The following is a 15,807-nucleotide window of genomic DNA, read 5'->3' as shown; positions in this document are numbered from 1 at the left end:
TGTCTCTCTGAGGCGTCTGCTCCCTCGAGGAGAGCTGTTGAGTCTCTGACCTCACTTCCTCTTCCGCCCAGCATTCTGCTCCTCCCACTTACGTTCTAACCTATCAGGTCAAGCAGCTTCTTTATTAAATCAACCAATGACCTTCCTCCATCATACTAATGTTCACAGTTTCCACCTTACGTTTGTAAAACACAGAGTTAGAGCTCACACAAGGGATCTAACACCCTTTTTTTGGGCTTCTGAGAATACCCACAAACAGTTGTGTGCAGACTTTCACACAGACGTATGCACATACCGTCATCAGTAAGATTTTAAAAAATAAGGTAAAAATACCCTTTTGTCCTTTCTGCTTTTAGACTGTTGCTGTCCTTCCAAAACCCAGCTCATAAAAACCATTCCTTAACAATTAGAATTCATTGCTCTCGGGGCTGATGAGGTGGCTCAGCAGGTAATGAAGGTCGCCATCAAGACTGACCATCCGAATTGGATCCTCTGAATCCACATAGTGGAAGGACAGAACCAAATTCTGAGAGATGTTCTTTGACCTCTACATACTTAGATGGCACAAGTCTCTCCTCCTTTCCCTCCCTCCCTTCCCCCCTTCACACACACACACACACGCACACACGCTCTTTAAAGAAGAAAACAAAAGAATTGCTCTGCCCTCCAGCTTTCCATGGCCTGTTGTACCTATGTTATTTTATGGCTTTATAAATTTTCTCTTCCATTCCTCTTACTTAGTTCTGAATAAATTGAGACTGTCCAGTGTCAATATTGAATTGTAAAATTTTCATACACTGTCTTGCTCTTTTGTACAATTTGGATGCATTTGTAGTAGGACTAAAATGTGCACTCTGTTTGAAGCAGAGAAAGGAATGATTTGAAACGTCCCATTGCATCATAGAGGATATATTTGCATGCAATTAGGGTATGTGTTCTCAGTTTCATGTTTAAGGTTGGTTAGACAGAGAAATTGAATTGCAGACTACTCAGAGCGACTCTCATGTACCTAAACTTTGTAGAGTTAATCAAAAGGCTCTATTTCTTTCTCCTTTTTGGATGGGGGGTGGGGGTTAAGACTGGGTTTCTCTGTGTGTATTCCTGGCTGTCCCAGAACTTGTTCTATAGACCAGGCTGGGCTTGAACTCAAAGAGATCCACTTGCCTTAGCTTTCCAAGTGCTGGGATTAAAGGTATGTACCACCACTACTCAGGGAGGCTCTATTTCTAATTTAGCCTTCTGTTAATTAAATGCCAACTAAATGTCTATGGTATTTTTCAGTTGCTGTGGTGCTGGGACAGCTGCAGACACAGACATGACAACCCAGCTTATTTCTTCCAACTTGGAGCTCCACTCTCTCACCACCGGCCGCCTCCCGAGAGTTGTGACTGCCAATCGGATGTTGAAGCAGATGCTTTTCAGGTAGAGCTTCAGGGCTTACATCTCTGTAATAGCCATCTTTTTTTTTTTTTTTTTTTTTAAATCTTAGATTTTTAGCATAAGAAAGCCTGGGCATGAGGGGTGAAGTATTTAGAAGAGCACATTTTGTTCAAGAAATCAATTAACCATTTCTAATTTTGTTTATTTTCTTGTTTTTTAGAGTCAGGGTTTCACCTAGCTTTCCTGGAACTCATTGTGTAGACCAGGTTATTTTTGAACTCACAGAGATCCTCCTGCTTCTGCTTCCCTAGTGCTGGGATTAAAGGTGTTTGCACCACTGCCTGGCTGCCGTTTTTAATTTTTAAAGCATTTGGTAATTAAATGGATTGTGTGGTCTGATGTATCTTACAGTTTTGATTTGCCCCGAATTGTGGCCAGTAATTTCTTGAAACAGAAATATTACTGGATAAGACAACTTTGGCTCACAGTCAAACAGTACTTTGAGTTTGTCTTGTAAATCCTACCCATTTCCCTAGCACTTAAACACAAATGTTTTTTTCTTTCCTTTTTTAGCAGCAAAGTAACAATAGAGTGAGAGGTGACTTATGAGTGGGTGAAGTGGGTAAAATAATACTGATTTCACCAGTCTGTCTCTTGGTCTTGCAGATCCTTGCTGAAATGCTCTTTTCTTTATCTCTGAGTTAAGGGGTATTGCTGTGTCCCATTTATAAATAAACAGGTTGAGGCTTAATAGGTATAGTAATTGGCCTGATCTGAACTTCTTTGCTAATTCTCACACAGAGTTCATAGGAGTTTTGTTTCTTTTTCCCTTGTGTTTGTATAGGTTTTGATAGTTTTAAAATATTTTTTTATTCCTTCCTTCCTTCCTTCCTTCCTTCCTTCCTTCCTTCCTTCCTTCCTTCCTTCCTTCTTCGTTCGTTCTGTTCAAGACAGGGTTTCTCTGTGTATCTCTGTCCTACACCTCTCTCTGTAGACCAGACTGGCCTTGAATTCATAGAGATCTGCCTGCCTCTGCCTCCCTGAGTTTTAAAGTCTTAAGTTGGTTTTCTCATTTACTCTGCATAAATGGGAAGCAGTATTTGTCTAGTTTACTTTTCCATTGCCGTGATAAACACCCTACCAAAAACCATTTGGGAAAGAAAGGCTTTAATTCATCTTACAGGTTATATCTTACAGGGAAAGAAACCAAGGCAAGAACTCAAGTCAGGAACCCTGCTTGCTGGCTTGCTCCTTCTGACCTGCTTAGCTAGATTTACTATATATATATAGTTCACAACCACGTGCCTAGGAACAATACTGCCTGTAGTGGGCTGGGCCCTCCTACATAATTAGTAATTAGTAATCAAGAAAAATGCTCTTAGGCCAATCTGATGGAGGCAGTGTTTCAGTTGAGGTCCCTTCTTCCTAGGTGTGTTAAGTTGGCCACCAAGACCGCCCTCACAGGTCTATTACAGTGAAAATAGTACCTGTTTTCCTGGGCCTGCCTTAGTTTTAGGGCATCCATTCTTTTTACTTTATTTATCGGTTGATCTATTCATTTATTCATTCGTTCATTCATTCATTTATTCTCTGTTTATTTAATTCATTTTATATTCCAACCACGGTTCTCCATCCCAGAGGGTAAGAAGGTCTCCCATGGGGAGTCAACAAAGTCTGACACATTAAGTTGAGGCAGGACCAAGCCCCTCCCCACTGCATCAAGGCTGAGGGAGGCATCCCATCATAGGGAATGGGCTCCAAAAAGCCAGCTCATGCACGAGGGATAGATCTTGGTCCCATTGCTAGGGTCCCCTCAGATAGACCAAGACAGCTGTCTCCCATATGCAGAAAGCCTAGTTTGATCTCATGCAAGGCTCCACAGCTGTCTGTCTAGAGTTCGTGAGTTCCCACAAGCTTGGTTCATCTGTCTCTAAGGCATCCATCCTTTTCAGACACTTGCCCTATGAATATCATGATATCATTGACCAAAAAAGTCTCCTGTAGGTCACATGGTATTTCAGACAAAATAGTGGCCAATAATTATAAATTGGGAGATTTAAATTAAAAAAATACAATTTTTGTTTTTTTAAAAAATTATTAGGGGTTATGCTGGGTGGTGGTGGTTGCATGCCTTTAATCCCAGCACTTGGGAGGCAGAGGCAGGTAGATCTCTTTCAAGGCCAGCCTGGTCTACAAAGAGAGTTCTAAGACAGGTTCAAAAGCAACATAGAGAAACCTTGTCTTTGAAAAAAAAATTAAAAAAATATATACATACATGCATACATATGTACGTACATACATACGGGCCTGAAGAGATGGCTCAGTGGTTAAGAGTGCTGGCAGCTCTTCCAGAGGACTCAGATTCTATTCTCAGCACCTACATGGCAGCTCACAGCTGTCTAACTCCAGGTCCAGGGGATCCTACATCCTTACACAGACATAGCATGCAGGCAAAACACCAACACACATTTTTTAAAAAATTGAAATGAAAGTAGGATAACGTGGCAGTACCTATCAGGGATTGCATGGTCAGTGTCACCTTTGGTGTAGGAATTTTCGTTTGTTTAGCCTTTTTTTGGTTCTGGTTTATTGTGCTTGTGCTCTGGCTTTCCTAGTAATATGAGGTCCTTGTAGCATTGCTCTATATTCTCAGTGGTGTTTATGGAGGAAGGGTAGTGATGGAGTTCCTACTTATAGATGAGAGAACAGAAATGGAGCCAGCCCTTTGTATATGAAGCCACCATGCTAATGCAGGGGAATTATTGCCACCAAATAAATGCTCCAGTTACAGCATGAGACTATCTGATCATTTAAAACACATATTTTTAAAAACATAAATTATATATATTTATGTATGAAATAATAAACTTAAATATATATTTATATTTTTTATAAATTTCAATATAAAGCACCCCCTGGTGGCTCATATGGCCTATTACATATAAAACAATTCGTGGTTGTTATTTAAGGTATTTAGCAAAATAATTTAGCAAATATTTAATCTCTATAAGATTTTAAGAATTCTACGATTTTTCTTTTTTTCTCTCCAGTCGCTCATTTTTATTTAGTACAGTTTGTAAAGGTTGTTTATTTAGTTATTTTGTGAGAACAGGGTCTCACTATATCTCTGGTTAACCTGGTGCCTAATATATAGATCAGGCTAGACTTGCTTGAACTCACAGAGATCTGCTGCCTTTGCCTCCTAAGTATTGGAATTAAAGGTGTGCACCACCATGCCTGGCCAGAGTTAAATTTTATCAAATGTTTTGAGGGGAACATTTAAAAATTTAAACCAAGGTAGTATCGTCCTTCATATCTGGTGACATTTTGAGTGACTTAAATAAAGTGAGAATGGTTTAAGGGAAAAAACTTTGCATTTGACTTTAGTACTTTGGGTCAAGAACTGCCGATTGTGACTTTGTGTATGTGTGACACAAACATGGACGCACGGCATGCGTGCAGGTGCTCACAGAACAGAGGAGGTGTTGGATCTCTGGAGCTGGAGTTCCTGGCAGTTGTGAGCCTCCTGATGCGGATGCTGAGAACTGAGCTCAGATCCGGTGTAAACATCATGCATTCCTAACTGCCAAGACGGTTCTCTAGCTTGATCTTACACTTTTTTGCTGTCTTGGAACTCACTCTGTAGACCAGGCTAGTCTCGAACTCAGAGATCTGCCTACTTCTGCCTCTCAAGTGTGCACCACTACTGCCCAGCCTGGGATCATAGGAATTTATTTATTTCTCTGTATATCCCTGATGTCCTCGAACTCACAGAGATCTGCCTTCCTCTGCCTCCTGAGTGCTGGGATTAAAGGCGTACACGACGACCGATGGGCTGTTTTACACTTCTTAAGGATAGGTTTTTTTCTTGGAAAATGCCACTGATAGTTGTGGTCTCCTTGACTTAATGGGGAGAACGAAATAAAGGAAGGGGCTGAGCTGGCTAAGCAGGTAAAGGTATCTACTGCCAAGCCCAAAAGTCTTGAGTTTGATAGTTAAGAACTCACATGATGGAGGAAAGAAAGACATTCACATGTGCAGTATGGGATTCATCTACCCACACAGATAGCTAAAACGGTGCCTACCATGGAGCCTAAAGGTTTTTATTTGAATATTTTTCAGATCTTTTATGCTTTACCTACAGCTTCATATTTATGCATGAACAGGAATGCCATGCTAGTACATGTACTGCTTTATAGCTTGCCCTGTATACAATGCTGATTGTGTATATTGTTTCTGTTAGTAGAGAGCTCAGGTTCACGAGTTCTTCTCTTGAGCCCAGGGAAGCATTTTAGAGACCTAGAACCACATGAAATAAGAAAATATTTAAGTGTGCATGCTTATTACAGGCAAAGGTTCCTGAATTTTAGTAAATTTTCAGAGGTCTAACCCACAAAAGTTTTAAGTACCAACTATCAATGTATGATATATGATATATATATGTACATATAGATATACACTATATATACACACACTATATAATCGTATATATAATTTTAGTGTTGTTAGTTTTTGAACATTAACAATATAGCCCTTTTGAAGATATTTCCATAAATCTTTGGGTATTTGCATAATTAATTACTTAGGCTAACTTCTAGAATAAATTCCTTGTCTCCAAAAAATTCCATGATTCATAAAGCCTTTGACTCACTGTTGGAACCCAAGATCATTCACAGTCACTAGTGAATGAGGAAAGGTATGGTTCTTAATGCTCATGTCATATTCTCTGTGTTCACCATTTCTTTTGCTGCTTTTACGTCACTAACAGTGCTGTGATAAACACATTTCTGTCTGTTTTTCTGACACATTCTTGGGCTGAAGTCCTGGAAGTAGGGTTTCTGGATCAAGGCTTTTGTGTTACTGTCTCAGTGCTGGAGCTCAAACTCAGTCCTTCATGTGCAGGGCATGTGAGCTGCTACTGAACTTTACCCTCTGGTTCAGATTTTAAGGATGCCAGCCACTTGTCTAAACTTTTAAACATTTCGAAGTCATGCAGTGGGTGTTATAGCCTTTAGAGGAACTGACGTTTTTCATATGCCCTCCTCAACAGGCAGTGGAACAGGCTTGGCACTGCTGGGTACAGTGCATGCCGCCATTCTGGCTTTTCTGTGCAGTGTCTCAGGCTCCAGTTTTGACTCTGCTGCTAACAAGCCTTGGACTAGATGTTTCCACCATGTGGGCCTATGTTCCCTCTTCAGGCTGCTCGCCTTGCAAACTATGTAGTAAAGATCGAGTCTTAAAGAATTGTTTTTAATTTTGTGTGTGTATGGGTGTGGGTGTGGTATGTGTATTCAGGTACAAGCACCCTTGGATATCTGTCTGGAGCGAGACTTATAGGCAGTTGTAAGCCTCTTGGTATGGGTATTGGGAACAAAACTTGGTTCCACTACAAGAGCAGTACATACTTCTAAACATTGACCTACCTCTCCAGCTACCTTAAAATAGTTAACATTTTAAAAATTACATTCTTTTTAGTATGTGTGCATGCATGTCTGTGTGTATGTTATGGAACATATGTGGAAGAGGTCAGAAGACATCTTGGAAGAGTTAGTTTTCCCCTTCCACCATATGGGTCTTGTGGACTGAATCTCAACTCAGATCATCAGGCTTGGCAGCAAGCACATTTATCTGCTGAGCAATCTCTGACCTCTTCAGGCTGCTCATAAAATTCTTTCCTAGCCTTGACTTTTTCACTTTAAAAATGTTAGATTGCCAGCAGTTTGATCACGGGCCAGTGGAAATGCTGGGTGTCATGGAGCCCTTTCTGGTCTGAACGATGGCTTTTCTTGTGTGCTCCTTTATTTGTGTCTTAGGATTAGGCTGTATGGCAAGCTCATCATATATTGGCTTCATTTTTCTTGTCAAGAGCTAAAGGCTTGAACACAGCTGAACGGCTTGAACACAGGAGGAGCTTCTCACTGCTAACATGATCACTAGCTTATCAGCCACCCCCGGGAACTGAAGGGGACAATGTTGATGTGCTTTGGAATAAGCTAGCCTTGACTCAGGGACAATGAACAAAAGAAGTTCTCCATGTTTCTAGTTGTTTTTTTTTTTTTTTTCCTGTCTTTACTAAAATGGAAATGTTGGCTTTTTAGGTGGCTTGGTGACTGAGCTGAAATGAGTCATGTGGTGTACCTCACAGTTTACAGCTGCCAATTATAGATGTTCAACTGATTTAATTCCTTTCCCTGCTTGGTTCCCATGCAGGCAATAGCTTCTTAATGAAACATGTACGGAAAACTCTTGTCTGACCCTTGCAGCTTTTGCGTAAGCTACAGTGATGGACTAAATTTTTTCTGATCTAAATATGTCTTCTGATCCCCAGGTATCAAGGTTACATTGGTGCAGCCCTAGTTTTGGGGGGAGTAGATGTTACTGGACCTCATCTCTACAGCATCTATCCTCATGGATCAACTGATAAATTGCCTTATGTCACCATGGGTGAGTATTATGTTTTTCTTGACATAGCAATGTTAGGAAGTGCAAACTATTCACAGGAAGGACAGCAGTGTAGATGATATTGTATTGTAGTCACTTCAGGTGTTAAGGCTATGTGGGAATGGGAACACCTTGTTATTTCTTGTATCAATATAAGAATTTGCAATGATCTAATAGCAAAAGGTTATGCATATGCTCAGAGGATTCGGGAGTGATGGGCAGGCAGAAAGCAGGGAAAAGTCCAGTGAAAGCTTGGACAGGTCCTGGTAGAAGATGAGGCAGGTGAGGAAGAGTGGGAGCCTCACTTTTCAGCCTGCTGGTACTGATAGACAGTCGTGTGTGGGCAGGTGCACATGTGCCAGATGTGTGGTCAGAGGAGAACCCATGTGGCTCTGGGGATGAGGCTCAGTCATCCAGCCTGGTGGCAAGTGCCTTTACCTACCTCTCACCAGCTGGAGAAGCTCTCTAAATGACAGGTCCCTTTTGTCACCTACCTAATATCTGAGGGATTGTGGAGAACCTTCGTTCCTACCTGTGAATTGTCAGCTGTACCTGGGCACCAGTTTGTTCCGTATGCAGGAAAAATCTGCTCTATTGCCTGGCTTACCAACAGTAGTAGTCTTTTCTCGTTGTTGCTTTAATTAAAAACTTTTTGAAAGTGATAAAATTGTACTTAGACAAATTGAGATTTTCAAATAAAAGTTTATGTTAAATTTCTGAATCAAATTGTATAAATCCAGTTGTATGTGGTTGCTGGCTTTCTTGCTATTTGCTGTCTGTCTTTCTGACTTGGCTCTGGAGCTGGGAAGATGGTTGCTTTGCACAGTTGGAATTTGCCAGTTGGAGACTTTGCTATTCCGTTGTGTTGGCTAGCCCTCTAAAAGGTGCTTTGTAGTAGATGTACTTCCCTCCTTGCTGGGGAACCTTACCACTTGGGTGGATCTTTGTGATTACTGTTTTTGTTTGTTTCAGATAAGATTTCAAATTCTTATGGGCTTAAACTCCTGATCCTCCTGTCTTCACCTACCAAGGCCTAGAATAGTAGGGTATGCACAACCATGTTTGTATACATGGGTGGGTTGGGTCTTTGTGATGTATTGTTGACTGTTTTTTAATTTTTTTACTCTTTGCTCTTTTGGAGGGGGACACCACCCAGCTCCCAAATCAATCTCTTTCTCTCTCTCTTTCTCTCTCTCTTTCTCTCTCTCTCTCTTTCTCACACACACACATACACACACAGGTTTATTCTTTTTTTATGAATGCCCAGCCTTAGCTTGGCTTGTTTCTAGCTAGCTATTCTTAACTTAATTATCCTGCCTACCTTTTGCCTCTGGGCTTTTATCTTTATCCTATATAACTTTCTTTACTTCTTATTCTGTGGCCTGCTGTGTAGCTGGGTGGCTGGTCCCTCGAGTCGTTCTCCTTCTCTTGCTCCTAGATCTCTTCTCTTCCCAGATTTCTACCCGTTTATACTGCCTGCCAGGCCAGCACCTATCCTTGCTCCTGCCTTGCAATTGGCCATTCAGCTGTTTATTAGACCAATCAGGTGTTTTAGATGGGCAAAGTAACACTGTTTCACAGAGTTAAACAAATGCAACACATTTTTGCATCATTAAATAAATGTTCAACAGCATTAATATAATATTTTAACTAATATTCTACAATAGTAATTCTCTTAAATGAAGATATTATAATTTAAAAGTTGTTCTAAATTGATTTATTTAAGAATTTTTTTTGCACCAAAGTGTTTTTATTTCTCTCCCTTTAATTCCGTGAAGTGGTAGTAAAGTGAGGATTTTATTTGTTGGTGGTTCCTGAGATTGAATGTGTTTAGCAAGTGCTTTATCACTGAGTTAAGTACCAAGCCTCAGTTCTCTTCAAATTTTGAGATGCCATCTTATCTTACTAAGTTGCTCATTCTGGCTTTATAGCCTAGACTGGCCTTGAACTTGTGATCCTTCTGCCTCAGCATTTTGAGTAGCTAGGAGTATTAGAACTGTGCCATCAGACCCAGCGTCATTCCCTTTCTCTTAAAGTGGGTTGGGGGGCTTGAGACAGGGTCTCTACCTAGCCCTGACTGTTCTGGAACTCACTGTGTACAACAGGCCTTCCACTCAGAGCCACCAGCCTCTGCCTCCTAATTACTAGAACTAAACTCATGAACCACCACTGCCCGGCAGTATATGTGTTTTTTTGTTTGTTTGTTTGGTTTGGTTTTTTTTTTGTTTGTTTGTTTTTGTTTTTTTGTCTTTTTGGTTTTGTTTTTATTTTTTCGAGACAGGGTTTCTCTGTGTAGCTTTGGAGCCTGTCCTAGAACTCTCTCTGAATACCAGGCTGGCCCTGAAATCATAGAGATCCATGTATCTCTGCCTCAGAACAGAGTTCTGGGATTTAAGGCACACGCCACTGCCGCCCAGCCAGATACCAAGCATTTTCTAAATGGGAAATGGAATTTTTCTCTTGCTTTTGAACTGTAATGATTTGTCTTCCGTGTTGACTTTAGAAAACGTCATTTGAAGTAAGCAGTCAAGTGTCCATTTTGCTTGTGGCCTGCCACAGTTTTATGCTGCTCTGAACCTGGTTGAGTTCAGGACAACAGGTCCATAACTGAGTTTGTAGAATATTTCTTCTCTCTCTTTTGTCACTTTGAGACAAATTCTCTGTAATCCTGTTGTCCTGAAACTTGTTTTGAGGATGAGGCTAGCTTTGACTTCACAGAGATCCATCTTCCTGCCTCTGCCTCCCGAGTGCTGAGATTAAAGGAGTTTACCACCATGCCTAGCTTGTAAGATAGTTCTACTTTAGCCTACTTATTCTACACTGTCTGCTTTTGCTCTCCTAAAGGACTGAATTAAGACTTAACATCTGATTTAATATGCAAGTAAATTGTTGAATATGACAGTTTGCTCACTTACCCATTTGTTCCTCAACTGTTTGTTTGCTTAGATTTTTATTTTATTTTTAAGGTAGGGTTTTTATGTAGCCCAGTTGCCTGATAGCTTGCTATGTAGATTAGGCTGGCCTCAACTCACATAGAAGTGCTGGCCTCAGTCTCCCAAGAGTTGGAATTAAAGGTGTGTGCCAGCACTCCTGGCCAGTTCCACAACGATTTTTGAGTGAGATGTGTGAGAGGGAGGGTCTTTGCCCTCAGGATAGGCATAGTCTTTACAGAGAAGCAGATAATAGGTGTCAGCGAAGACAGTGGAAGCCTGCGAGAAAGGGTCGCTTCTGAACTGAACTGGTAAAGCAGAGGAGGTTTGGCTGAGTCTTAAAAAGGAGACCAAGGTCCTTACAGTCATTTGTCAGATACTCACTTGACAGCACTAGTGTTAGGCATTGTGTTTGGGGCTAGGGACATAGTGCTCAGCACAGTGCCACCTCCAAGCTTATTTGTTGCCCTGTGGCTAAGAATGGCATTAAGTGACGATTATGATAATTAAATGAGAATGCATATAAAGTGTTCAGACAATATCCTGAAATATAAGAATAACATTAGGATGAGCTCTTCTCAAATATGTTAACACTTAAATTAGTCAGGGTTCTCCAGAAAAACAAAACTAACATGATAAATGGATGCATTTCTCAATCAATCAATGGGTAGATGGGCTAATTGGTTGGTGTATGGGTTGGGTTGGGTGGGTGGGTGGGTGGATAGATGGATATTAAGGAATTGGTTCTTTTAATTGTTGAAACTAACAAGTCAAACAAAATCTGTAGAGCAGGTTGACAGTCTGAAAATGTGCTGGAATCATACTCTAGTCTCAAGCAGAATTCCTTGTCTGGACAACTGGTTTTGCTCTTAATAAAACAACTTTCTCTTAGGTTAAAAAAAAAAGAATGGCATTAAGCAGGTGAGTACATGCAACTCAACTCTAAGAAACCCCATGGTGTAAGTACCCAAGGTGAGAGACAGTAACAGTAATAGGAAAGAGTGTGGTATTTGGGGAGTTCTTTCTGAGCAGGTGACACTGAAACACTGTCTGGTGCGAGTAGTATGTTCATGACAAGAGCTGTGACTTGAGACCTGAAGATAAGTCTACCTTATACCCTCCTCAAGGCCTGTCACTGTTATTTAGGTGTTGTTTCCTTATCCTCAAGATATGTCATGGTATATTGTGTGTTAATTCTAATTGGTCTTATTAATAAAAACCCATAATATAGGGGTTAATGCTGAAAGATCAGAGAAACAGCAAAGCATCCAGCCACTAGTTCTTACCTCTACAAAATATCACTGTAGATTTAATCTATTCTTTTCTATGACTTACCTCTGCTGAATCCTCAGACTAAAGGGGCTATCCGGTCCCTACGAATCCTCAGACTGAAACCCCAGACTGAATTCTCTGAGCGCCTGTCTCCTCCTGCCTTATATTCTTCTCTCTACTCAGCCATATCTATCACTCTTGTCTCCACCTCCTGAGTGCTGGGATTAAAGGCTGTGATCCCAAGTGCTGCTATCAAAGGTATGAGCTCTGTTTCTCTTTTAGACTGATTCTATCTTGTGTAGCCCAGGCTGGCCTTGAACTCACAGAGATCGCCTGCCTCTGTCTGCAAAATGCTGAGATTAATGGTGTATGCCACCACTGCCTGGCCTCTGTGTGGCTAGTTCTGCACTCTGATCTTCAGGCAAGCTTTATTTGTTAAAGCACAAACAAAATATCACCATAGTACATCTTCATTTATTCTTCTCTATGACTTACTTCTTAGCTTGTATAGTTGTCTTTTTAAAGAATAGATGGGAGCTAGAGAGTTGGCTCACTGGTTACCACCACAGGCTGCTCTTGCAGAGGAACCAGGTTCAACTCCTAACACCCACATCACAGTTCACAACCATCTATAACTCAAGTCCTAGGGGAGCTAGCACTTCTGCACATATGTATATGTGTATGTTTATGACGCTCATACATATAAATCATTAAATCTAAAAATAATTTTTTTAAAAAACAAAATGCTGTCTCCCATAATCCTCTCCCACTGATTTGTCATGTTTTATTTTTTGTGGTATTGGAGATCAAACCTAGGTCTTGTGCATGAGCAAAATGCTTTGTCACTGAGCTACATCTCCAGCCCCTCTATAAATTGGTTTTAAGGGTTTTGTTTCTCTGTGGGTCTAAATAATAAGGAGAACATTATTTCTGTAGTTGCTCTGATTGATTGCTTTATATGGCTGTACCATGATTTTCTGATCATTCTCTTAGCAATGAATGCTTTGCTTTTCAGAGTTTTACTAGTGTATCGATTGGTTTCTGTGAATGCATACTTGATTTTACTACATTCTTAGTGTTAAATTTCTAGATTAGAATATGTTCATGAATTCTTTTATAAGCAATAGAAATATTGCATGATGTCAGTAAAAGAGCTATTTTGTTTTAATAGCAGGTGGTTTCTAGCCTACCTGGGAGGACAAAAATTGGGTTTGGGGCCAAGAACAGTGCCAAAAAACAAAACAAACGAACCCATTTGAGAATGGACTGTGGCAGGTCTGTAGAGGCTCCGCAGCGGTAGCTGGACAGGCTCTGAGCTGAAGCTGCAGTCCTTGCACTGCCAGAGAACTGTGTGGGAAAGGGTAGGTGCTCTGAGGTTGCAGCTCAGCCTGTTTATGTGAGGGTGAACTTGTTCAGACCTAGGAAGAAAGTACAGCTGCTGGGCAGGCAGTCCCCAGAAGTGACAGATGGTAAACGGTACAGGGCGTTTTACCTTTCAAGAGCTACTGCCAAATTGCCTTCCACAAAGATGGCACTAATTTACCCTCCCATCAAGAGAACACAAAGATATCTTTCTGGAGCAGCCTTCCTGACACTGGATTTTTTTTGCCAGTTTGATAAGGGGAAAAACCCAGGAAGAAGTTTGCTGCCTTACTCTACCCGCAGTCCTCCTTGGTCCTGTGCTTCCCAAGCTCTGGAGGTGAGGCAGGAGCAGTGCTGGGGAGTGGGGGAGATTCTGTCTAGGGGCCCAGTAGAAGCGAAATAGGAAGGTCTAAGATGCGTGAATATTGCGAGGATGGGCCAGAGGTGACGCTAGACAAGATGTTTTGGTTTTGTCCTGGAGGTTCCTAACCTCAGGCAATCCTACCTAATCTATCCAGTATGATTAGATTTGCTGTGAGACGTCAGTCTGGCATCAAAGGGAGCATTGATACGAAAGAGGCTTGGAAGTGGAGGTAGATTGTGTTTTGACCAGGCATGTGACAGCTGTGGACAGGCCCAGCGGCAAGAGGGATGTGGAGAGTACTCAGTAGCTTGCCGAACCACGGGCCAGACCCTGCATTTTTGATGTTGGTTCTTTGCTGTCTTCTTCCATGGCGCTGAACTGCTGGTAGCTGCGATGTGGCAGTAACTCTTCTACCTGGGCAGCCTTTCTAGTCTCGTTTCTTGCTGCTTTTCTGTGTATAGTCTGTGGCAACCCCTTGTTCTCACCTGAATGTTTTCACTGCTACCTCCAGGCTGCTTCTGCAGGAGTGGTTTTGCATGCAGTCTGAAACATCTTCCCTGTTACCTGAGTCCAGCCTGAAGCCATTCTCTCCAATAGCCCTAGGAATAGTGGCATGTCCTGATTTTAGGATTCAGACCTTAGCCAAACTCTGTTCCTCCTGGCCTTGTCTAACCTTTTTGTTTCTTCAAAACTCTGTGCTTTCTGAGAGTGGAATCGTGTCCTAAGAGTCTGCCAGAATCTTGCTTTGTAACTTGTTTGTGCCAGTGAACTTACTTAGTAACCTTAGCTGCTGTCTACTGTGGACTGTTGGTTTTCAGTTTTGGAATAGAGTTAGTGTTGATTCTGTTCTGTGTGTGTGGCTCCAATTTGGCTGTAAGAAATTAGCAGAAAGCATTGTTCATGTGGCTGGTCCTTTTTTTATTATTGAATCTAGTATTATTTTAAATTTATTAAAAGTAAAGCATATTTATATAGTGTCTTTATGTACAGTCTACTGGGTGCTGCCACATTATCACCTGTTAATTCCATCCAACTGATTCTGTTGTTGCTATTTTATTGATGAGAAACCCAAAGCTGTTATTCTTGGCTGGTAAGTTGCAAAGCAGGATTTGAACTTTTGGCTTTCCTCAAGTAAATTCTAGTACAACATTGGTGGTATGATGGTTTGGTATGGTGGTTTGGTTTGTGTCTTCATTCTGCTGATTCCCTTTCCTCCTCTTTCTGTCCTGTTGAGAGTGGGGAGCTAGATTGAGGGAGAGCTCCAGAATTGGCAGGATTTGATGGGTTTTGTTTTCATTCATGCTCATTATTTTGGATGAACAACGGCCCAAACCTCCGATGAAGAAGCAAGTGGAGGGCCATCCTCAAGCCAGATAGTTCCATGTTTTCCTGGGTTGTGAACATCCTGGGGGAAGTTTCAGGCTTCTACTAGCAAAGCTTGAGTGAGAAAATGAATACTTCACCTAAACTCTGTTTTTTTTTTTTACTGACTTTATTATGAGAAGTAGAAGCTAAACTTTCTAATAAGGTGTGTTTGGTTTGGTTTGGTTTTTTGGTGATTTGACAGTAAGCACCAATAGTCCCAACTTCTAAAAAGGTGTACCTAAAGTTTGCCGCAGGGTAGTGTGGGCAACCAGCCAGGTGCCTGAAGTCTATTTCTATGTTGAATAGATGTCACCCATCCTGTCTTTCTCATTTGGCCCACTAGCATAGGTGATCTGCCGCATGCTGGTCTTACTGGTTTTCCTGGGAGGGAAGAATGCATTGACCCACCCTGTGGTCTGGTTCTGCTCTAGAGCATGTTGACTGCAGTGACAGCAGCATTCAGACCCCACAGCAGCACAGCTGTGGGGGATGCTTCACCAGATTGTGCTCTACCCAACGATGTAGAGAGGGAGGCTCCCAGTGGGTTCTTGACACCTAGCAAGGAAGTGCATAAACTAGAAGAGGGAACGCTAAAGTCATATACTATGTCATTTTTAGGAAACTAATTTGGAAGAGATTGCCAGTGTGATTTGTGGAAGCTGGACAAGAGTTTCTGGCTTTTTTTTTAAATTA

The 15,807-nt window shown here is 41.4% G+C and overlaps 1 protein-coding gene across 1 annotated transcript in view; it reads left to right on the top strand.

The window, feature by feature from the left end:
* Window positions 1–15,807, top strand: part of Psmb7 (proteasome subunit beta 7) — a 62,153-nt gene that overhangs the window by 5,381 nt on the left and 40,965 nt on the right. The window contains exons 4-5 of the mRNA XM_005345952.2: window positions 1,282–1,422; window positions 7,709–7,824. Of these exons, the coding sequence (XP_005346009.1) occupies window positions 1,282–1,422; window positions 7,709–7,824 (257 nt within the window). The remainder of the gene's footprint in view (window positions 1–1,281; window positions 1,423–7,708; window positions 7,825–15,807) is intronic.

The sequence above is a fragment of the Microtus ochrogaster genome, chromosome 4 (genome assembly GCF_000317375.1).
Source record: "Microtus ochrogaster isolate Prairie Vole_2 chromosome 4, MicOch1.0, whole genome shotgun sequence".
NCBI classification, from domain to species: domain Eukaryota; kingdom Metazoa; phylum Chordata; class Mammalia; order Rodentia; family Cricetidae; genus Microtus; species Microtus ochrogaster.
Note: the sequence above shows the minus strand (reverse complement) of the source record. Positions and strands in the feature narration are given on the sequence as shown.